The sequence below is a fragment of the Callorhinchus milii genome, unplaced genomic scaffold, assembly GCF_018977255.1.
Source record: "Callorhinchus milii isolate IMCB2004 unplaced genomic scaffold, IMCB_Cmil_1.0 Scaffold7, whole genome shotgun sequence".
In the NCBI taxonomy this organism is placed as follows: Eukaryota; Metazoa; Chordata; class Chondrichthyes; order Chimaeriformes; family Callorhinchidae; genus Callorhinchus; species Callorhinchus milii.
The window spans coordinates 22428709-22454875 of NW_024704748.1; the positions used below are offsets into that span (position 1 = coordinate 22428709).

Sequence of the window (26167 nt, forward strand, 5' to 3'; positions counted from 1 at the left end):
GCCATGCTGAAGCATAGAACTCATAACCATATAAAAATTCTCTATAGATTACCTGCTCATTGAAAATGCCATCACTCAGGTAGCTCTATACTAAATTACTATGCTGCTAAAATGCACAAAGTGAGTCTAAGAGTAGAGCAGCACAGCTGCTCTATGCTGCCAATGAGTTATGCATATGTTGTTGCTGTCTTTTTCTTCCTAAAATATGCTCTGTTGAATATTAAAATATAATTGGCATTCACAATCAGTAGCTTAAGCCATTGTGCTCTTTTTCTTTCAAATGGTATCAGCTTCCCGGGAGTTTGAAGGATGCAAATCAGGTGAGTAATTCCACTCAGATAATAATAATAAAAACCCATTGATCTTACAGCTATTCTTCTTGATGACAAACTATTCGGTTGCGCTGTTGTCCATTTGTACATTCAGCAAACTATGTTATTTACAAAATGAAATGGAAATATTCCGACGGCAAAGGCAGAGGAGGAATTATTTGGCTGTGACCTCTAGCCTACTAAATCACAGAAGGGCCATGACTTGTAACAAGTCCTCAAGTGCAGTTTGCAAAAGAGTAAAATTCTGACTATCTGAGAAATCTCACATTGAATTATACAATATGCATCTGCCAATCATCAAAATTTGAATTTCCTGTTGACAGAGATGGGATCCTGACAGACTGTGCTATATTTGGTTGTCATCTCCATATGTTTAAAACCAGTTGTTCAGCAAAAAAAATTATCATCTCAAATTAACATCTCAGAAAGCATTTTTTTTTCTAGCTTTTTAACCTTATCACTGGTATCTTTTCAAACAAATTGACATGGTTATACTGGCTCAAATATGCATTAAGAAATTATTATAATTCATTATAAGTGAATTACATCATATCATATCACATAGATGGGACTAAATGAACACTTTCTGGATCATTAAGTAGGATTTGGTCAAATCTAGCTTTACACCAATGAAAAATGAATATTATTGTAGGAGCTTACTGGCAAGTTAGAACTATCCATTTTCCGACAATAACTGCTGCAGCTACACGACAGAGAAACACGAGAGATTTTTAATCTTTTGCATTTACTTTTTTAAAAGACCACTAGCCTGATTTGGTCTTCCTATCTCCTAAGACTTACTCAATAGATCACCATTTAAATCAATGTTCACAGAAAATGTAGCTGTTGTGTTCAGAAATGATACTTCATACATGTTAAATATTCCAGATTTTATTTCTCAGAGATGGTCAGAGTTTTGTTCTACAAAAAATCACAGGTCAGCAGTAAATATGCACATTTAATATACACATGTGGCATTCTATTCCTCAGTTCCATGTTGTGAAATGAAAAGCAAGAATTCCACAGTTTGATATAAGTGCCACCAAACAGTTTAATCTGAGTATCTCGTTGGCACACCCTCTAAATTGAATCGCGCAACACACGTACAAAGTATCCACTCATCTTTGATTTTCTAATTGCTTCTATATCGTAATTTCATAGTCAAATAAGAACCATCCAGTAAATCTATTGAATAATGTCTCGATTCGAGAGAATAACAAATACCTAAGGCAGATCCTAAAGCATTAACTTATTTCGGGGTTCACACTTTTCATAAATCACTTAATCTGATCGTTTGTGGTTCATGTCATCTGAACCCCTTACTGCCTTGTAAAATAGTTTCTATTATCCTATATAAACAGACCGACTATGTTCCTTTCCGGCAATCAACTGTGGATTATCACTCAATAAAATTGCAGTGATTACATCACAGCCATTAATCCTGCAATGTGGATAGCATCATGCATCATTCCCAAAGTGCACTTCCTGTCCGTGTTTACCATGATACAATCCACAATGACACAAGCGGAAAAAAACCTCAAAATAGAAAAGAACTACTTCAGTGATCTTCGCTGTACATATTTGAAGTGATTTCAAGGCTGTAGTTCCTTGTCAGAGTTCAATTGATGGCTGTTTGTGGAATAATCTAAACCTCCTCAATAAAAGTACCGTCTTGTAATCACTTCAAATTATCCATTATTCTCCATACAAACAATTCTAGTCTATTATTAATGTAACATCGGTTTAACTCTTTAATTACAGGTGATCTAATATGAAATGCCTTCAGGAAAGCATTAAGTTATACAAACCAACAGCAGCAATTTTACGTTTATATAGTGCCTTTCACACCGGAAGGATGTGAGGAGGGGGAAGTGGGTTTGGTGGTGGAGGGGGAGAGAGGTGACCAAATCCAAGAAAGATTTTAAGGAAAGCTTTATAGGTGGGGAAGGTGAGACAGAAAAGTGGAGGGGATTGTAGTGCTACTCTCATTTAATGCATAAAGTTTCATCATTTTGCAAAAAAAAACACATATAAATCTGATCCTGCTGAATACCAACTTTGACAAACTGATCTACATCAAATATTAGTCTCTTAGCTGAAAGTAAACTTGCAACTAATTTCACACTCCCTGGTAATTGTAATTGTATTAAGAGTTTGTTTAAGATATGAAGGTCCAGTGGATGGGTTATATCTATTTCTAAACACTATACACGCACCATGAGCAGGAAAATGAATTAATTCTGAATTATATGGGAAACAAACAGTCCAATGCTTCATAATGCTGCCAAAATGTTCAACAGACAGTTATTGAAATAAATAATTGCACTGCTTGCTGAATGTTGCAAAATAAATGCCAGTGCATAATGGATTTAAAACTATTATTAAGATAACATAATAATCCTTACATTTGATATAGCGCCTTTTCACATCTTCGAAACATCTCAAAGCGCTTCACAGAATATACTGGAAAGTGAATTGAGTGTATAGTTTATGGGCGAAACGTGTCAGCCAATTGTGCACAGCAGTGTCTCACAAACAATCATGGATTGAGAAACTATTTTTTGAAGGAATTAATAACCCCAGAAAAGTGATTCCCCCAATCGACTAACAACCGGATTCCTACTTACTCCTAGGTAAACAGAGGCATGTGGAGTAAGCCAAAAGTTTCACCCTGCCTGGAATCAAACCCAGGTCTCTCACTTGCAAGGAGAGTACTCTAACCACTGAGCTACAGACTCCATGTTTAATGAAGAGATGAGTTTAAAATAGCTTTCACTCTTAGGTCTTCGTAGAGTTCATCATAGTTTCCACATTTGGGTTTATTTTGATTTGATGCTCTACCATTCATTACCAAATTGGAACACTACTTCATTCTTACTGGTATTATATGAAAAACATACATTGGAAGCTGAAAGGGAAAAGAAGATCTCAAGTTAATGTGGCCATTTTAGTTTAAAAAATTAGTGATTGACTGTACAAAACAAGGAATTGGAGCTGATGTAGAACATATAAAGTTTCAACCAGGGTTCAATAAGAAAGAAGGGAAAAGTGGAATTGCAAGAAAAATGATGATAAGTAGTTTTAATAATAATAATAAGTTTTACTTTATTTTCCAAATTGTTTGCCTGTCAATTAAACAGTATCTTTGAATGGGACTGGGTTATTTTAATTTATATCCACTACATTTGTACAAAATTGAGAAAATTTATCTTCAGCATATATATTAGGTTTCACTACCATTTATCTTCCTCAGATAGGTTTCGTTTTGAAGTGTTTTCATATATAATCTTTATTATCCTTCCCATTTATTGACTGTGATTGTTAATATCTTTTTAAAAATATATTATTCATGCTCCTGTCTTTTTGTCAAGTGGAGAAACACTTGACAACATCAATGGAATCTTCATTGGAAATACATTTTTAAAACAATTTGCATTTGAAATGGTTTCGTTTTCTTACACGTGCACATCGCAAAAATCAATCATTCTATTTTGGAGAACAGAGGACCCCAAGATACTGGTTCATCCATTATTATCTAGTTACAGTGGAATGGCATTGGCAAAGCCTAGAGATCAACTTGCTGAACCACAGTAGGTAGTGGTTGCCTAGTAGTGGTGGACAGCAGAGCGTAAGGGTTGCAGAAGGAGGTAGAGAGACAATGGAACCTTATAGAGAAAAATGAACTAACTGAACCAATCTAACATTTCATTAGCTTGCGCCTCAAAGATATCAAAGGAGATTGTCAACCTGCTGAAAATCTAAAAGACAAAGCAAGCTGTAGTGTTTCATTACACCTTGACAAAATCCACTGCTACACGTATGTGGGATAGTAATAGTGTAAAATGAGGGTCTTATTTAGGATTTTAGCAAAGCAGCCAAAGTGTAAAGCCTTTAGAGCAAAATGGTTGACTTTAAGCAGATGGTATTTTTCTCTTTGGCCTCTCTCCCCCTGCCCCCGCCCTTTGGCTGGCTGCAGAAATCACAATTAGCTAGCTCACAAACATTGCAAATTAGAACCCAACACGCCAATATTTCCAGTTGCTATGGTAGAGTTTCATCAAACATTCTTAAAATACAATAAACATCGACAGTCCAATAAGAAAATAAAACTGAACTCCCAGTGAAATATGGATTTTTGTCCCACTCTTACAGTCGACAATAATTATGTCCCATCTTTGATGCTCAAAAGTCATAGTCACTGCTACTCCTTTAAATCAAGATGTTTTTTGGGGGGCTGGATATCTTTTATTGCTCATAATAGTTGCAAAATATTATAGATTATTGCTTATGGTTCCAGTATACACCAATGTCCATTAATTAGGAGGTGGAAAAGGATAAGAATTTTTTTGTGATTATTGATCATACACTTCAGTTACTAATCAATGTGAACCTGCTGTCAATAAAGATAGTCAAATACTTGGTTAGATCTTGACAGCATTTGACTATAAATCGAAATAAGTTATTCTAACCTGAATGAATATGAATGTATGAATCACTAAATGAAGCTACATTTGGAATATACCTTTACGAAGGGGATAATTAACAACTGGAGCGGGTTACCGGGAAGGGTAGATGAGTCACTAATTAAACAGAAACTGCTTGATGCTGTAATAACAACAACTTGCATTTCTATAGCTCCCCCTCATGCAAGGTAGTGTCCCAGAGCGCTTGACAGTGACGCAGCATGAAGCCAAGACGGATAGTTGGGTGGGTGTTGGAAAGACAAGATCAAATGATCATTTGAACCTCTCTTGTGACCCTGTGAAGTTTTGGAGCTGAATTTTATTTTAGAAGAAAGGTTGGGGGTGGGAGGGCGGTCAGGTAAAGAGAAGAAGAAGATCCAGGTCTTTTAAAATGGTATTGAAACCATGACAAAGATGCAGTCAGGTTATTTGGCGTAAACTGTAGGAACAAAAACCCTTGAAACATGTAGGCTTGATGGCCTTTTCCGTCCTGTGTTTTTCAATCTTGTTAAACGTTATGAATTAACTATCATGACATGCAATTCTGTAATACCAATAGTAACGACATGTTTAAAGCTGGAGGCTGGCTGTTTTAAATTGGTTAATGTTAGTACTGTAATATTCAATTCTCCTATACATAAAACGTTGAATTCTATTTGATTTTATGGTTGCGTCGACTTCACTCCCACTTTTGAAAACATGTATATCTCTACTCCTAGGTCTCTCTCTGCTTCTCCACTCCAATGTGAACATTACAATTTGGGGATACATTTCCTTCCTGTGTTATTCTTTCCGAAATACACTATTTTGAGGAGAGGTTGAAAATTGGAGGGAAAAAAATGGTAGGACCTTATAGGAAGAGGGAAAATAAGCAGGCCAAATTCCCATATAATACGCTTAATTTTTGACCTGGTGGTGGAGCTTCATTCAATCACCCCTGTTACGCTTTAGAACATTCAGTTGGAAACAGTCTGGAAGCAGACGTTTTGAATAGAACTTGTCACCATGTCAACTGTGTAGGTCAACTCCAGCAAAATTATGAATGTGGACATTGGATCGCAAGGTATCATCGCCTATTCCTGGTGTAACTGCAACAGAGTGAACAGAACTTCAAGATCAAGTTGTGCTCAAAATGTGCACCTCCAGGATTCCTTTAATCCTCAGTTTTGAAAAAAAGAAACAGACTCATATTGTGTATCCAAAGTGTGAGTTTTATCGCCCTTTATAATATTGGTCTGTCTAAAATTTCAGGAGTATACCCTTCCCCTTTAAGGATCACTCTGATGTTAGCAAAAGGATGGTACAGGTCAACAATAAGCCCATTGAAAACTTTACAACTATTCAGATGTGCTTACATTCAGTGCTTACATTCAGACCTTTCAGTCTGCAAATGTCAGGAGTGAAACTGCATCATTTTTAGCTCTTGTGCCAAGAAATATTCAATCCAGTGCCAAAACCAACAGAACCACTTGGAACAGTTAAATAACCTTATCGTTCCTAAATACCCCATGTTATGTGCTGTGTCTCAAGTTTTCATAGGATAAAATGCTCCATAATGCTGGGGTCAATAAAGAAGTAATGTAAGTCACAATTATATAAAGTCAAAACATTGTTACACGACCACTACTCGCCTGTAACAGACCTTGTTGAAAAGTGGGATGGTGAAAGGCAGGGAGAGGAAGTTTTTCCGTTGTCCAAGGTTCAGAGAAATAGGCCTGAAGCCAGGTCATACACTGTTTCAGTGGTGCTGTCATTTCCTCTTGGCTTTCACATACCTCACAAGTAAATGAGGCCACTCTTGTCCTGCAGAATTAAGTGATAACATTTGTTCAGTGAGTTTGGCATTCGTGAACTTCGAAATAGTTTCAACTGCATGGAAACAATCTTTTGGAACTTTTCAATTTGACAACTGAATCTGAAGAGCAGTCTTCAAAATTGCAGATGAATAATAAATTCCCTAATGATTAAAAAAACAATTACAACATACTGAGCATTCTGGTGAAAATTTATTCAAATGCTTGCTGCCTTATATTTTCTCTCATTTTTTTCTGACAATGAATCCTGTGAGATTTGAATGCAATTCGTAATTTATGAAGACCAACTTACAATACTTGACTGCTGATTAATATGAAACTTTTGTTTCTGTACTGTTACCGCACTGGTTACATTCAATGTGCCAAGTTACTGGTTCAATAAGAGACAATTATTTATACATAGCTCTTGAAAACCACAATGCATCATTCACATAAATTTACTTCCAAGTAAAATCCAAGAATTAACATTAACACACTGTGAGCATTTTTGAATTAAACTGTAGAAACTGTAAATCTGGTTGGATATTTGCTTTGCTGCTATATTTTTGTTTACCGAGCTTACAAATATGATGAAATTGCTCAACTGAAATATGCAGCCTAAAAATGTTACAAATTGCTTTAGTTCAGTTATAGATACTTACAGAAAAAAGCATTCTTGTTGACATTTATAATAACGACAACTTAAAGCTATTTATTATTAAAATGATTGAATAACAGAAAATATGTTTCCTCTGGTTAAACAAAACTCAAACTTCGGGAACCAATGCTTGAAGTTGCTCATTGATGGTATTACTAATATGGTTGAAAAACAGTCAGGAATTATTACGATAAAAAAAATCAGTACTTACTCTCACAGCTGTGGAATGTTTAAGTTGATATCACCCCCTATGTGCTTACGATAAGCCCTACGTAAAGTCAGAGGTCAAGCTAATTTGTATCAATGTGCTTGGAATTAATGTGAGCCACTTTTATTATTTGTTCCTTTTACAAGGCAGCTTAACTACCGTTTACACAAAGAAGTTTTCAATTTGTATTAAATGGACACATTGCATGAAGCAATACACAGCACAGTGCTTGGTCTTTATGTCACATCACCAGACACTGTGGGACACCACAGAAAATCTGAGTTCACTTCACTTACACCCATCTGCATGGATGAACAACAAAATGAATTTGGATAGAATTACATTAAAACCACCTCAGGAAATGGTATGTTTTTTAAACTCGGATTTAATCAGAATTAAGCACCATTTACACAGTGCATTTAAATTGGAATTAAGGGCTGATTTTGATCAAATTAGAATTAAGAAGCCCCATGTAAACAACGCTTTGTATCAAGCTGTGTCATGTCATTGATTAACTCGATGAATCTAAGGAAGTACAAGGCAATAAAAAGCCTACCACAGGAGTGTTACCAGATCCTCCTCCTTCTATGATCTCTCAGATTAATAACAAATAGCTAACATTTTGCACACGCATGGGTCTTGGTGAATCAGAACTTTAATTTGGTCATAAATCAATACCAGAGCTGTTTTATCCAAACTCTTGATTTCATTCTATATTCTCACGAATGCAGGCTTCATTCCAGCATATTATATAATAATAATAATAATCCTTGTATTTGACATCATCGAGACATCTGATAGCTCTTCATAGGTTTGTACCGTAAAGTGTAGTGACTATATTTATAAGCAACAAATACACTATTTGCCCACTATAACAACAAAGCATGTTCAGAATTGGCTTTATTGAAATGATGCCAATATAGATATTTTAAATAATAAAGAACTTTGGCTTTTGTATTTTTTTAAAAAGAGGGATGAGGGGCATTTGAACATTTGATATCTGGTGATGGAGAATAAGCGTTGATAAACCTTTAATCATGTGCTAACATGTACACCGTAAGGCAGTCAATTAATCTACTGCAACCTATCCAAGTCAGTTCCCAATCAGAGGCACAGCAAAAACTGTACAGGTTCATTCACAAGTGTGTGCTTTGATTTAATGTTCAAAATCTTTTAAAGTCTAGAGATTAACCAAGTATAAATTTCACTAAAGCAGCCACTGTCTTAGTGCACTGACTGCACATTGAGTTTAGGTGAATTTTGTTATACGTCTGTTAACTTGTATCCTACATCATTAATAAATAATCTCACCGCTTTAAGTGCCTTTTTCGTAAATTGGTCTATACTGTTTTATAAATAATACAACTTTACCTGTTATCATCCATGGCTGATATTTCATGAAATTTGCATGTAACACATGAGAGTTGCCAATGTTGTGATTTGCTGAAGGAAACTGATTATGTAGTTGTTAAAAAATGTACAACTTCCTTGTGGTGTCTTGTCATTGCCATTATTTGGTATCACAGCTGGAATATGTTAAAAGGTTCACTTAACAAGGAAAAAGGCATTTTGGTAAGTTAAGTATATTGACATAAGCATACTGACCAGATGTCAGTGTTCATAGTATAATACTTAAGGAGCTATTAAGCAAACAGCCAATATAATTAAACAAAAATAGCTGAGATCATATTTTCTTTTTGAAGCTGCATTATTAAGATGTATTTTCTGGCACAGGCACATTTACATTTACTCATACAGATAAAAACAAAATCTAGTCATGATTGCTAACATCTGTTTCTCTTTTGTAAAATAAATGATTTAATGCCATCAAGTATTTTCACAGCAGAACTAAATAGTTTCAATCCTGAGACTAAATACTGCTGTCTATTAATTGTAATACAATACGGTTTCTAAATCTAATGGGGGCAGTTTTACATTCAGCACCCATTTGAAACTTGAATTTCAAGCATATGCAACGCAGGCTTCACTTGGTATGGTTAGGTTAGATAGCTGTCACTAACACCTAGGGGTTTATTAATAGGCAGAAATTAATTGTATGTAGACTGAATTAATGAGATGGAAAAACATGCATATTTCAGCTAATGCTGAGGGGAATGGCCTCTGCTGAAGCATCCGTAATGAAGTAGTCTGTCCAAAGCAATGATGTGCAGAACAGAAGCCAGTGAATTAAAGTGCTCGGCTGATCATGTAGGTTGCAACTACTGTAAAAACCACTGTGAAATGTAAACACCAGACAATGGTTTTAAGCACAAAGTTGACCCCTGTTGCGCATCCTACAGCCTGCTATCTACAGATTTATAAATAAATGATTAGATGTAAAATCTCTGGAGATTGTTTCTTTTCCACGGCAATTACAGGAGCAGATTATTACCATTCAAGTGCAGTTCCAGTTAAAGTTCATTGACTGGCAGGAATCATTCATTTCTGTCCTTATGTCTTAAGTCTCTGTGACAGGAAAACCTACAGTTAGCATGTACTAAACAAATTGTAACAAGACTAGTCAATACAAATACCATACAGTACATACTTTCTTTTGGACAAAACACTATCAATACAGCTGAAGGACTCAATTATGTATTTTTAAATTTGTTCATTCAACTAGGATGTTAATACAAATGTCAACTTTGTAAAGATGTCCAACCTTCATATATATACAGATATACTTTTTTTTAAAAAACAAAGAAAGTACAACATTTTTGATGACATACCCTGGATTTGCATCAAAGAGCAAGACTACAAGAATCTGGTCACATTCTAATCATTTTACCATTATTTATTTTTACGTATTAATCATCCTTAGCACTGTGAGCTATCAGTATTCATTTACAACTGGTCACACGCTTAGCATCATGATTATGTTGAGCACAGCTTGTCTGTTGTGGTTAGAAATTACACTGAAAAAGGGCATGTGTACATATGTGTGTGTGATACAGTTGAGTAACAGAGAAAGAAAAAAAATGTGTATCTAAGTGTGTGTACTATACAGGGTAGATTTCTCCTCCTGGCATGACACTGCCTTTGGGAGACATTCAAAAAGCATGTTTCAAGGGGAAATGTATTTTACCAAAGGGGAGACTTATAACTGATACATCAGAAAGTCTTTTGAAAGTGATTGTGCGAGTACACACACACAAATATATATATATATACATATACACACACACACAATATTCCATCTTGGCCTGATTGCCTAACCCACGAGAGATGAAGTCACATTGGGTGTGTTTGAATTGGGTTATGGAATATTTTCCACATGCCATGGCTGCCTTTTTTTTCACATTCGGTTTATGTCATAAAAACATTCCCAAAACTGGATTATCTGTCAGTTTCAGCTGCGTAATGGGGTCAAATGGACACCACTGCTGTTTCGGGGCCAAAAGATTCTCAAGCAATAAATGCACTGTTTTATGGGGTCAATAAAGACCAAAACAGTGTTGCATATTCAATTGATTGACATGGCAACTATTGCTATTCAATGATTCACATGGCAACTTTCATACTGATTGTAAAGTTGACATTTTTAGATTGAAAAATAAATGTAAAGGTGTCCTATCCAACAATTCCAGATAAAATTGGTTATTCATTTCACAGTTGTTTGTGGGACATTACTGTGCACAAATCGACTGTTGCGTCACCTACAAAGTATATATTTTTTGGTCAGCCAGGTATCTGACACATGCGGAAACCCATCACCATGCTTAAGAGTATCCAAATGAGTTCCATGCATCCCACCTATACATGGAAATTCCAGAGATATTTTGTTAGAATGCACTCGCTCCCTGGAGGGACACATCCTGCTTACCTAATTCTGGAATTTATTAGACGTAAATTGGCAAGAGCTAAGGCTTGGGGACCCTAGAGTGCGTGCTGAGGCCCTGCTGGAGTCTAACCAGCTAAAACTGCATATCTTACCATTGAGACACTGCCTGGCAAGCTTTCCCACACTTGTCAACTTGGACCACACTAACTGTTAGGGTTTCAGCTTGCAAGGTTAACAGGAGCTGAGTGGGAAGAATCCCTGCTCTTCCAATTCCTTTCGATGAGACAGCCTGACTGTAGTGTCATCAGCAGTGGAATACTGTGGACCCACCTGGCTAGGGAACTGGACTACTGAGATCGTCACAGAGGATATGTCACCTTGGAGCCAGTTCACCTCTGGTTAACTTACCCCCCACCCCCTACGCCCACGGAGGATAGTCCCCTGTTGTTCATTTAACATCTGACAAGCGTGGGTTTGAGACCTTATTCGGTGGATGATAGATACCAGGATCTCCCTGCAAGCTTCCTGGTGTACAACGCAGCTCAGCATGAAATGCATGAAAACATTTACACCATTTTACTGCGTGTAGGTCAGACACACATCCCTTCCTATTGAATGCCAGTTCTTCAAGTTGGAGGTGTGGAGCTTAAGCAGCAGCTACTTGCCACTCTGCAAACCAATCAAGGCGGATTCCAGATGCTGGATGTACGAGCCTACAAAATACAGTCACTACACTGTACAGTAAATCGGGTGAAGCACTTGGAGATGTCTTCCCAAAGTAAAACGCTACATCAAATGTAAGGTTTATTATAAATCCACTCATGCATCAAATTCAAATTTTTGCAAGAATTTGGAGTCCTGTGGAGTCCTGTAGCTCAGTGGTTAGAGCACTCGCCTTGCAAGCGAGACACCTGGGTTCAATTCCAGGCAGGGCGAAACCTTGGGCAAGTTTCCTTACTCCACACACCTGATAATAATCCCTCCAAAAAACAAAAACAATAATAAATTGGACTTTTTCAATCCACGACTGTTTGTGGGACACTGCTGTGTGCAATTGGCTGCTGCGTTTCGCCCACAAATATACGGTCAATTCACATTACAGTATATTCTGTGAAGCGCTTTGAGATGTCTAGAAGACATGAAAAGAGCTATATCAAATGCAAGGGTTTTTATTATTATTATTATGATTAATTTCTTTACACTAATAAAGAGATGAACAAGGTGAAAGACTAATTTATTACTTGTTTATTTTATGTTTTCACAATATGCATAGACATGCCAGAAATAAATGTTTAAACATATTGATGTTGGTAATTAATTTCTAATCCTACAGCTTCAGTGTAGTGAAAAACTGGGTCATTTCAGAGAAATTTGTTATACTATCTCCAGCCTGCGGAAACTGGAATAGATTGCCTGGAATTTCTGTTCTTGAAATATATACTGAATTTCTGATAAGAGCAAGCTGTTCTGCTTACCAATATGTTTATTTGGAACAGCAGTCACACCCCAGTGATCTTAGGTGGCCTTGTCCTCTTCTGCGCTGTAGCTTGCTACATCAATCAGCCATTAATAACCCATAGTTACAAAATAAATGCCTCACAGTACTTTCACATTCCGTGTGTAAGAATTGAGAACAAGCCAATATGCCACCTAACCTTTAACAACACATGTGGTTATACCTTACAATTTGCCCGGTGTTTAAATGAATATATGGTGTATTCTAGTTTTTCTAGTTTGTTTGTTTCTAGTTAGTTGCTCTTCTGACCCATTGGGTTTGCAGAACATTTACAACATTTACGAAATAAATACACGTGTTCTTTCCAAAAAACATTATTATTAAAAAAGGTTCCAGAGATTCCATTTATTTTCCAATGGTCATTTTGAAAATGTGGAAAAATAATTTCTGCAATTAATTGTGATTAATCTGTTTATTTCAAAGCGCTCAGACCTACTGATTACCTACTGGTGATCAAAGGATTGAAATCAACCTTCCTCCTACTGTGTACTACACAGAGAAAGGCACTGCACAGTGGGTCATATAGCCCAGAAGATTAGCTGATGTCAGTCAGGACATCGTTTGAGGCACTAATAAGCATACATGCTTTAAAACGTACATGCAAAAGTGTAACCTATTCCCAATTACTATCCATAGATCCCAGTTGGATTGTACATTCATAAAATGGTACCAGATGAGGACAGGAATACCCACTCTCGGTCAAACGCTCTCCTGGATTTATTCTCCCAGATCAATGTTAACACATCAATAAAGGCCACCTAGTAAAAGCACCAGTGGGTGCCCAGTGCTCCTGGAACAATGCTACAGCAAAGAGTCTTCAGGCAAGAAGAGAGAAGGGAAGGAGATGGTATCAACATGTCAAGCTGATGAATGCAACATAAAAGGTAGCAATGGGTGAGAAATATGCAATACAAAGAGTCTGTAAATAAGAGATTTTTCAGAAGCCAATTTGCTTAATCTATTAAAATAATTCTTCAAATTTAGATGCTGTTTGCTACAAAATCTGTTCTGTCAGCTGATGAAGAATGCAAGAAGGTCTGCAAAGTTTCTAAAACCAATAATGAATGAGGATCGCTGTAAATGTAGCAATGATCTGAAGGCAGTAAACCTAAACATTGACTGCAATAAACCTCATTAAAAATAATTGATATATGGCACCTTTCATATCTGGAGGATATCTCAAAGTGCTTCATAGGATTTTATCGTAAAGTGAAGTGACTGTGTATTTGCAGGCATATTCGGCAGCCAATTTGCACACAGAAATGTCCGACAAACAGCTGTGAAGTGAATGACAAATTTGGGGGATTGTTGGCCACGACCAGGAGTCAGGAGAAACTGCCTTCTATTTTCGAATAGTGCCAGGGAATCATCAACATCCACCTGAAAAGGTAGATTGGACCTCAGTTTAATAGTTTATCCAAACAACAGCAACTCCAACAATGCAGCGCTCCTCCAGCACTGTGTTGCATTATCAGCCTAGACAAATGCATTCAAAGTCCTGCCATTGGAATTGATTGAGCCTAAACACAAATTAACAGCAAAATAGGCAAAAAAAAACATCAGAAAATCCTTACTTGGCCTGAGCACAGTTAGCAAAGATGACGCTGCTGAATGAAGAGACAGCAGCTCCTCAAAATCAGAATTACTATATCTGGTAAACGTGAAACATTTTCAAACTATTGTACTAATCAGTATCAGTTAGTGCAAGGGCACTTCATAACATCATTTTAAGCTGCCTGCTGATATCAGTCACATGAAAAAAGTCCTTTATCCTATTTATATTCCTTTTCAGCACTTCAACTGCATAAATTATTCTGCGCCTCTCTGGTGTTGTCCAAAGGAATTGATGGAATAATGCATAACGTCCTTCTCATCTCCACAGATGAGTCACTTTCATACAGGTCTGCTGAGTCCAACCTTGAGGCAATTACCATCTCGGAAAGCAACGACAAGACACATTGTTGAGTGCCTTCAGGTGATCAGCAAAGCTGGTCAAAACTAGATCTAAGTAGGCATTAACTCTATTTGGAAAGCAAATTAGCTGGGTGAGACCATAAGCACCTGTGAACAAGAGCACAGCGCAGACATAGTGTTGTTCTGTGGGAATTTTTTTGGGTTTCTTGACAATCTTGACAGTAGCAATTGAAGTCGCTAATCAGGAAAATTTCACGTCATACAGATGGCTGAATTTGATCAATGGCATTTGACATGCGTGGAAAAATGGAATGATCAGCAAATGAACTACTTTTAAAAAAAATCTTTTCTTGAGAGGCACTTCTGTCCAAATGACTTTGAAAGCAATTAATTCCAAGTTTTGTTTTTGGGAGGTTGTCATTTTATGCTTGGAATACACAGCTCGCTCAAAACTATCAATGGATTATGGCCAGGAATGACACTGGTCTTCTACCTCCTTCATTAAGAATAATTTGTAGCCTTATGACTGAAGTTTTGGGCAGCCTGAAGAACAATTATATAATATTAACATATATTACATAACACAAACTGTTTCGTAATAAAATCATTCTTACAGCTTAATATGTCATTGATGTGAATGATTCTGTCACAGCAAGTTAAACATTTTACATGGAAGCAATTATTTTAGTAAATTTAATCTATCCCTTTTGTTTTAAATAAAAAGGATATATATAAAAATACAACCTAAGTTTTTGTATCCCCAGTTTTTCCTTCCACTGAAGAAAAATAAATAATAAAGCAAAATACATTTGGCAAAGGCAGTCACTGTTATGGCATTGATGCTGAAAATTTATCAGTACCTTTGAGAAATATGAAATATCTGAAATTAAAAACAAGTGCAACAAGCATAATTCATAATGCTCCAAAGCAAATTATTCTAATCTCTGAATTCTTTGTCAGTATTGGTTATTAGAAATTAAATTATTAACAATATTATAAGAAAGACAGAAAAAAAATTTGCATTTAATTTGCTTCAGATGTGAATTGTAAATCTCACTGCTTTCATTATGTTGCATATGCTACAAACAGCCATGACCTTCTGACTGAAAGACCCAGTAGGAAAATTCATGAATTCAGAAAAAATCAGGGTTAACAGTTCACATAACCTTTGCACATCAAGTTATAAGCAATTTGTTCTAAATGTTCCAAAACAAATTACCCGATTCTTCCACTTATTTCTTTAATTTCCTCTGTGACATATCAGCACTTAACTTGGCATTCTGAGCTTAAGCATATAACAGAGAAAATCCTTTAAATACACATTCTTCAACAAATGTGGCACGATGAAAAAAAGAAATGTTACTAAGAATGATTTTAATATAAGACGCTTCAAAATACACAGATACTGAGAAATGACACAGTTACTACACTTTCCATTAAATCCTGTGAAGCACTTTGGTGTCCTGGTGGAGGTAAAGGGACTCTGGAGTGGAGTTCCAAAGAGCTGAACCAAATGGCTGGAAGCTCAAACAAGATGGTGAGTGATTGGATGGGGTACATGAAGCAGGCCTGCATTTGCTGAATGGTAACCCTAATGGGGCCAAATTCCATCTGGTTCTTGAATTACCCTATTATGCAGCATTTCAGAGAATCCCAAATCCGGCAAGTTCGTAAATGTAGCCTTAATTTTGAGGCCAATTTTCTGCAGGAACTGCAGCAAACTAACTTCAAATTAAGACTGAAAACTTTCCAAAGCCTCGAGATATACCAAAATAAAATTGATTTCACTGGGTCTAGAACAGCTATTAAACTTTATAATGCAAATAGGATGATTGAGGACACCTAAAATTTCTATGGCAGCGTATCTTCCAGCACAGCAGTCTCTCACCCCATCCAACAACGTATCCAACTGCGAAACAAAGCAAGACAATTGGTCCTCTCCTCATAACCCAGGAAAAGATACAAAACAAATTAGGGCTGAATATGAAGACACTTTCATAAGTCACACTTCACACTTTTATCTCAAAGCACTTTAAGCACTCTGAGACACTACCCTGTGTAGAGGGCTCTATATAAGTGCACGTTGTTGTTGTTGTACCCTTTCTCTGTGTTCCAGAACTCCTTCACCCTCCTCCTCCCTCACAGAAAATAAAGGCTCGTTCATATCACTGAAGTTTGTTAATGACTTCACTAACCCATAGCTTTGCTAAGCTTCCTATGCCAAATTGGAAAACGGAGTTGAGTTTGCCCTAGGCAAAGGTACATTCATGGCCAGAAGCAACAGAGTCTGTGTTTTGCCTCCTCTTTTTGCACCCATAGGATTTTCATTTCATTGGATCATACTACTTTGAGCACCATATGCCCTTGGGCTGTTCAATCCCTTCTGCAGCTTTTGAGGCATTTAGCACTTCTTTGAACGAGTAATTCAGAATAGGTCAAGTATTTCATTATTCTTTACCTTACTAATTTCCTGTTCCACGCATTGATTTCTTCACAAACTACTGGTATAGTTTATTATGCTCTTACCTTACATCACTGTTGGCAGCAGTCCTAACTTCAGCAACAGTGATAGTTGAATGGGGGTGGGGTGGGAGAAGGGTGTTACAGTCTGGAGACCCAACGGCCATTCACTGGGCTGTGTTTTCCTAGTGATAATATAAATGTTCCCTCCGGAGACTAGACACTTATGTTTTGGGGTTTTGGACAGTTATATGATTTTCTAAGCTTTGCTCTGTATGAACCCCAGCTAACATGTACAGTGGTTTATTACTGTGGGTTTCTTAGAATCTACCTCATATTACAATTGATCTCAAGTATTACAGCACCTTTTCTTTGTTCGCCTACAATATCTAGAATCACAGCCCTTTAAAGTAAACCCTGTGGAAGGCTTTGAGATGTGAAAGGTGCTATATCAAGTGCAAGAATTATTATTTGTTTAAATTGGTTCTGGATTATGAATCAAGCATGAGTCACTTTCTTGACTGCAATTAAAACCCTTTTTGTTTCATCTTACACAACAATATACATGATCTAGGTACGTGTACCAGGGTGTCTCAAGTGTCAGTTATTTAAGCCTGGCCACCAATTACTCTTATATTTCCCATTTTATCCAGGCATCTATCTCACGCAGACTCACATAGAGACCTATGCAAGTTAGTTGAAGCCAATGGTCAGATGGAGCTTTACACAGGTAACTCGACTTTTTAGATTCATAGAAAAAGATAAGTTCCACTGGCTTTAGACCATGAGTTACAATATAGGTCAATACTAGAAACACATCAAATAGTGGCCTCATGAATATTTTCCTCACAGTATTCATTGCCTACGCTTGGGAGATTAAATACTTAAAAGAACATTTAGTTGAAATGAAAACCTTTTGGAACTGAATGCATGTCAAGCAGGAAATAATATTCTAACCTTTAAGTATATTTATCTATAGGGGCACAGTTCTCATAGTCAACACTATAATCAAAATGTTTAGACCACAGAATGATCCAATTCGGACCACTGTGTCTGTGCTGAAACCAACTCTCCCCACTTGTACTCTATTTACTCTTAACTTCATCCTTCTGCTCTTTCTCTAGAATGTTACTCCTCCCCACCACCCCACCTCCCTCTCTCTCTGTGACTTTTCACTGCAATATTTACTCAGTAAGTGATACCCCTCCTCTTCCAAACACTTGTTTCTGTAATCCAGTCTCACAATTCTGCAGGTAATGACAGCAGCTGAATTGATGAGCTTTATTCTAGTGCAAATTCTGACATTAAAATCTCAGGACTTACCCTGCAGGTTTATTTTGTATTTAAATTTTCTAGAAATGAGAATTCAAAAAACATTCTGCTTTTTATGTAGCGACTGCCCAGATTTTTAAAACAATATCTTCTGTTATTCTCCATCTGTATTTTATTTAATAATCTGTCTTTGAGAAATATATTTGGTGTATCAGATTTAAACACATGTTCCTTCTGCAAAATAAACATATCTTCATCCTTACCATTTGCTGACTTTAATATTGAGATTTTGCTTGAATCTTACATCTTGGAAATACAGCTCATTAATAAAACGAAAGCACTAAAGGTCAATATTTTGATTTTCATATATTCATTAATTACAGAAATTAAAATCACTTCATTGATCTACATAAATATTAAAACAAGCTTTTTTTTTTACAGTTTTCTTTTCCAGTAGAAATGTTGACAAAATGCAACAGCTCTGTATTTCTTCATTAAAATTCCAATTTCGGTTACTGTTTTCAGAACCACAGAATGTTATAAATGTGTACTGTAGTTGTAGCTGTTTTGCCAAATGCAATAAAAAGAAAGACAAGTCATGTAACACAAAAAAATGTCAGCAATGCCTATTAAATTGGTTCTAGTGGGTTACAGTCGTTAGTGAAGGACAGCTTTCAAGGACAATAAAACAAAAGACAATTGTTCTGTGGTATCAGAGTTACCGCAAGACCTCCTGTGAGTGATGAAGCATGCACAGAAAGGCTGGCTTTGAGTTGGACTTTGCTTTATTGATTTCTCATGTTAAGGGAATGTGTGATTTCAATTGTGTGTGCATTAATCGGCACTCTGGCAGAACTTTTTTTGTTTAACCAACCCCAACCATTAAATGCCTACAGCCCATACAATCTGCTTGCAGAGATCCATTCAGTTTTAACTCGCAGCATGTCCACTATGTCCCTAACGGGAACAAAACATACTGACAGTGGTGGAAATGTTTCATTCACCACTTAGCGAGTGAGACTCACTGTGCCACCATCACATATTTCTAATCTTAACTATGTGTCTTTGATGCTTCGAAAAATATTAAACTTAACAGTTGCATTGTATTGGATGCAGCAGAAATCGCAAGTTTTATTTGCTTGAGTTGTGTTTATCCTGTAACTAAAGCTTATTGAGAAATTTGCCGAGACATTTGTCACTGTCTACGAACTGTGGAACAAGAGGAGGCCATTGAGCTCATCGAGCCATTTCTGCCAGTTTATTAGATCATGGCAGATCTTTTAATTCCATTTTCCTACACCCCTTAACAGTTTTACTTTCCAAGTATGTATCAATCTCCCTTTTTAAACTTCCCAATTGATTCTGCATCCACGACCTTTTGGATTCCACAATCTGAAGAGGTGAGTTTCCTCTCTCTCAGTTGTGAGAACATCCAGGCTATAAAGTGATGTCCTTGACAATTCACAATGCAGCTACCAAAATCTCAGTCTGTTTTCACTCAGTTGACTAACCTGACAACTGAATTTTTCTCGCTGCAAATACCTCAGGTGCAAGTGCCGTCCACCACTGCAAAATTATTGTCCTCATCAAAGACAATTCCTGACGTCTATCGGTTACCCTTAGAGAGCAACTGAGGTCTCAAGCAGGTTAACGGAGACAGTTTGCCATTCATCCACAATAGTATGGGCTGAAATCAGACTATAGCCATACTTACTGAAGAAATGAACTAACAGTAACAAACACATGTAGTACAAAAACATGATAAAAGTAACAAAAAATAACTATTTCAATGTGCAAGTTTTACAATTTAAATAAATTAGGGATTCCTGCCAACCTCACTGCAGTATCCTCATTATACTGCTGTTGAAGATATGATACAGGAAGAGAGTGGCAATCCCAACTCTCACTGAGAGTTGTTGTCAATATCCAAAATATAACATTTTCTTTCAATATCAGAAAATTGATCATGGCAATTGATTCTTTCCTGACATAGTAGCAAACCATAGTTGATGTTTTTTCTAGGTTCTATGACAACAACACAAACAACAACAAATTACATTTGTATAGCGCCTTTCACATTGGGAGGACGTCCCAAGGCGCTGGACAGTCAGGGATTTGGACCCGAGCAGGAGGGTTGGGTACAATGTGTTGCTGACGTACAACTTTTAGTTAATCTAGTGAGCTCTCTTACAGTTCAGAAGGCAAATACATCATATGGTGCAGTAGTGAGCAATTCAAACCAAGAATTTGGATGCCAAGTTATTTTGTGGCCTGTGGCGATTTAAGCCCTACGTCCTTGCCAACAAATCAGCCAGATAAATTGGTTATTCACTTATTGGCTGATGGTGGGACATTGCTGTGTACAAATTGCCTGTTGTGTTCACCTGCAAATACAGTCATTACCCTTTACAACAACAACAACAAAATTCAATATGTTTAGCGCCTTTCACATCGGGAGGATATCCCAAGGAACTGGACAGACAGAGTTATGGACCCGGGCTGGGGGTTGGGGTCGGGGAGGGTGGAGGGCAGGGGGGGGGAAGCAGGGAGATCGAAAGCATGGTCAAAGATGTACTTTACAGTCCTTTGAGATGCTTTGATGATGTGATAAGGCATTGTATCAAATGCAAGCATTATTAATATCATGTACTCCAGTTCCTCAGTGAGAAGCGTAAACATTTTAGTTTTTAATCTAATGGAGCACAGACTCACTCAAAAATGTTCACCCAAATAATTTGAACAGTTTGATAGTTTATAAAAAAAATCTCAGATCTTTGTCTATTTTCCAACACAAAATCTATTTCATTTGATTTCATTATAAGTGTTCCCGCAAATAGAATGAGATTGTTGTCACCCCATTATCCGAGAGACCAGCAATGAACACGGAGACCTGTGATCTTTCAGCTCTGATCTATCCTTCACTCATCGATTCCCAAGGGTATCAGCAGCTGATCACAGGTGGTCAGATCAGCAGGGGTGATGGAAGCTGAAGAGAGGTGTAGAGATGTCATGCTTCACTGCTTTTGGCTTGTGATTGACAACATGGGAGTGGGCCATTTTATGACCATATGCAAAACTTGTAGATTAGAATCCCTGTTCATGATCTGTAGAAGTATACTCGTATTGTAATTACGTTACAATCAGAAACAAATAATGGATCAAGCCGGTGACATTCGCAATGAGAGATACAACTTTTACGCACAATATCGCTTCAAAATAAAATGTAGCTATTTCATTCAAAATATATTCCAGTAGTCATTTTTTTCTTGGTCTCTTGCTTTCTGTCATTCTCGTTTCTTTAAAGGAAGCGTTATCTATCGCTCTTACTTTCCTCTTTTAGACCATGTACATTTATAAGCAAAGAACCTCCAGATCAAATTTCTGCTTCAGTCGCTTTGCACTGACCACATTGCACTGTTTGGCCTCACATTCCCTCTCAAAGATCAATGAAACTGGCCTCTGCTGTTTCTCTGTCAAATGTCTATTGGAAAAAATAAAGGCAGAAAACCACAAACAATTATAAACTGCTCTGAGCACAGCCCATGGCCCATGTGTAATAAATACGGCAGTCATTGTTTATAAGGTTACGATGAAGCAAGTACAGGAGTCAATTTGAGTATAAAATCTTTCCACATGGTAAGGCTGACTAAAAATATGGTACAGCAACAGACTTTCAAAAGACACAGATGCTTTTATCAGATGTGCTTGCTTCTTTTAATTAATAAATGCTTCTGCCCCACTCTATACGACAATGATTGCATTATGATTCTAAGTATATTAGCCATACCGTATGTTGATCTTCAGGCTATTGCCAACATATTTTAAATTAAAGCACTTTTCTCAGCTGATTATGAACACAAGAGTGATAAGCCAAACTCACCACGGTAAACAGATGGTATGCAATACATGAGGTATTTATCTCCAACTGTAAGTTGGAGAGACTCTTTTAAACACACACAGCAGACTGCTTCAGCTGCTTGCAAAGCTGGTATTCCAAACTGATCAACAATCCCTTACTGTGCTCATTTTTCCGCCTCAGAGGAATCTCATGTTTCTCAGTCAAAATGGTCTTTTCTCAGTGCATCAATCCAAACTAAAATATTTATTCAGAACATCTGTCTACTGGAAGCCGAAAATATATTCCCATCAATGTGGTAGATTCAGCCTGGTAGGTCATTCTTTATCGCATTGTTACTTTTTTTCCTCTGAAGTCTCATCTCTTTTCAGGCAAATCCATTCGGTTTGGTCGCACAGTTTTGTCCACCAATTAGCGTTTTGTGTCATTTCTGAGATCATACTTTCGGGCCAAACTGCACCTCTGTAAGGTCACGTCATGCCACTTGGGTAGTGATGGGTCCGACTTAATGAGCGACATGTAGCAATCAAAACCTCTCCCAAAACAATAATCTTCACTGCAAACATTTTCACACAGACTGAATTCACTGTAAAATGGTTCATCCTGAGCATCTCTCTCTGTGGAGAACAAGGTCACAATGGTGCAACACACGGTTATTGTGCCAAGTGTAAATACATTTGTACAGTTTGAGTTTCAGGCATCCATTCCGTATATAATTCCTGTGCACAATGGGCTGCCGCGTTTCTCCCACAAAACATACAGTCAATTCACTATACAATATATTCTGTGAAGTGCTATGAGACGTCTCGAAGACAAGATAAGACACTATATCAAACGCAAGGATTATTAATATTATAATTCACAGATCCTCTTCATTGGCTGTTAATTGCATGACTAAGAGCACCAATAATTCCCAGTACACATTTGTACACAGGTCTGTACACAGCAATACTATATGGCATAAACAACATGTGTTTGTATATGGCTGATACTGCACATGTCTGCAGTTCACACATACTGCACCTGGATTGATAAATGACACATAATAGGCTCGGTTTATTGGGTGGGGGGAAGAATTGTCAAACATTAAGAGACATACATTTTTGTGTAGCTACAGCATTAAATAATGGTATGTGCCAATGTAAAACAAGCACCATAAATTACTTATCATCTCTCTTAACATGCAATTAATTGCCCACTGGTGATTAAAACGTGCACCAGGATTCTAAAATACTAGCACAGTAAGCGCTGTGAGTGGCATTTAAAGGGTTAATGGTGCATTCTCAAAACTTCTAACTGAATGAGATCATCTGATTTAAAACAGGCATTTCCAACTTATGGAAAAAAGATAAGTGCTAGGAACATTTTTTCCAGGTCTGAGCAGTTTTCTTCTGTGTAAGAACTTCACTGTGTTGTAAAATCATCATGCGCAATATTTCGAAGAAGAAAAACAGACCCCACTTATCATAATGATTCAATAGATGAATTAAAAATAATGCCTGAAGAGGTCAAAAGGTACAGTCTATGCTGTTTCTATACTGCACCCTAATGGCACAGTGCCGACAGCATTTCCACAGTGATACAAACTGTGGGGTTACAGGGGGGAGTGGAGGGGGGGAGGCAGAGCTGCAATGTAAGCACATACAACGCTTGTACACAGTGCCGCTTACAGGCTTTCAACTCAGCTCAGCTTATTCCAATTGAAAAGAGCTGACAAAAAGAACCAGCTCTATTCAAACATTAGGAATTAAAAGATGGCTGTTGTACACTGGAGTTTCAAATAAAAAAATATTCAGAGCAGGAAGCACCCTCTCCCCCCCACCACACACACACACAGGATTCACAACCTCAGCAGTGATCTGCTGCCAGTAAACAGTGAAGAGAAGCGAGATCCACCTCTCGGAGGTGTTCCATCGATATTGGTCCCCACCGGCAAAATTATACTGCTCATTTGGCACTGATGTTGAAAATGTCAGCAAGACTCAGGTGCCAAACATACAATATAAAAGCAACGTTAGTTGCAGTCTGCTTTAGCTCCACCACAAAACCATTCTTTCTTGCCTGAAGTAATACTATCTATCCACACATCTTTTCCGTCACGCAGACACAATTTCTTGGAAAAACTGCTGACCCTTGATAAAAGCAAGATTGAGAAAACATACAAACTAACCAAAGGAATATAGCTAGTTTTTTAAAAAAAAGTTATTCTGGGCACATTGAATACAATTTATTCTAGTTACACTATCCACAGATTTTCAATTACACTACAATTACTTTTTTAAAAAAAACAAACTTGCGGTATTTCAAGCATTTAATTCTGTTGTCAAAAGACATTAGTTTAACATAAAAAGGGCCAACTGCAGCACCAAAGGCAATAAACAGAATTACATTTAGACGGTAAACTGCGTAAATATGTGTTTCTTGTGTGTACCATTGCAATCACAAAAATATAAATAGAAACAAACAAGAGGTTTCACTCTCCCTCCCACAAGACAAGTTGCTGATCTTTGCTGCATCTTCAGGCACAGTGCTGATCAGAGGTGAAGAGAGTGCCTTGATGCAAGAGAGAGGAATCCACCTCAAATCATATTTCAACACACCCTGTTGGTTGTATACAAAATGAGGGAGCTGGGAATGACTCTCTAGCCTCTGAGCAAGAACCCAGGGTGTGTGGCTCAGCAGTTATGATAGTGCCCGAAATGTGCAGATTAAATATATTTCTAATAAAACAAACTGCTTTTGTTAACCATCATCACGTACAGCACGTTACTGTAAAACAACTACAATTAACCAAACGATTTAATGTCTACTACTTTGTATGAAACATGTACTGAGGCAACTTGTTACAATTTTCAGGAAAGTACTGCACATAATTTAATGAAGATATATATACAATTATCCAAATGAAGCACAGGATCTTTTCGCAGTCATGTTGCTCTAGATCAGTACATCAAAATATATTCCCGCTAATAAATTATGAAATTTTATTGCATGTAAACCGATTGTTTGAATTTCCTAATTCATTTTAAAAGTAAGTACCATTGCTACTAAAAGCATTATATTCTTTAACTGAGTGTCTTTAGTACATCTCTCTATCATTATTTGCTGAATAAATCATGACCAGAGTCTGAGAACTTATCTACTGTATGTGGTACTTTTAGTTCTTCTACCATGAGTGAGTGTGATCGTTTCTTATCTCTAGAGGATTCTACCAGGAATCTAACTCCATAACCCTGCCAATGTACGGCAAGGTCTGTTCCATCTCCGAGCAAATGCATTTGGAAAGTAAACTAAGCACTTAGAGTAGGTAAGCTCAAGTGTTTCTGAAACAAGATCATGAAATCATCAAAGCAAAAAAAAAAAATCGCTGCTTACGGGTAACCACAAAATCCAAAACAAATGTACTAAAATAACACTCAGGATTGTCTTTCCTACTGTCAACAGTAAATCTAGTCACACGATAACCACATATGTATAACGTTTTCAGAAATCTTTCAAAGCCACAACATACAGTAGCGGATACCAGTAATTTTTGATTAAACACAGACGCAGGAAATAAACATGTTATCAATTCAAAGCTTATCATCAGCTTATTAACCTTTTAATGACTCCAGTATTGTTCCCCATTACGTTTAGACAGAACACAAGGTAAGAATTTCTATTCTATTGAGCTTATTAAAGATTAGTGTATCCCAAATTCCCTGTCTATTGTTTTCATTGTAGTATAATATTCATGATTGCACTTTCGCAGGCTGTAATTTTAGGAAACAAGTCAGTGTTAGAGGAACTGAGAAGTATATAAAGTCTATCTGTTGAGTGCTAGCAATGGTGTGAATGTTCGTTGCTGAGCCAGTACATGATGAGAATTGACCTAAGAAAACAATTGCTGAAATTCATTTTTTCTTCAGATTGCT

At 37.0% G+C, this 26167-nt stretch overlaps 1 protein-coding gene across 1 annotated transcript in view; it reads right to left on the reverse strand.

The window, feature by feature from the left end:
- Positions 1–26167, reverse strand: part of mgmt (O-6-methylguanine-DNA methyltransferase) — a 143890-nt gene that overhangs the window by 39823 nt on the left and 77900 nt on the right. The window contains exon 4 of the mRNA XM_042337075.1: positions 6438–6598. Within this exon, the coding sequence (XP_042193009.1) occupies positions 6438–6598 (161 nt within the window). The remainder of the gene's footprint in view (positions 1–6437; positions 6599–26167) is intronic.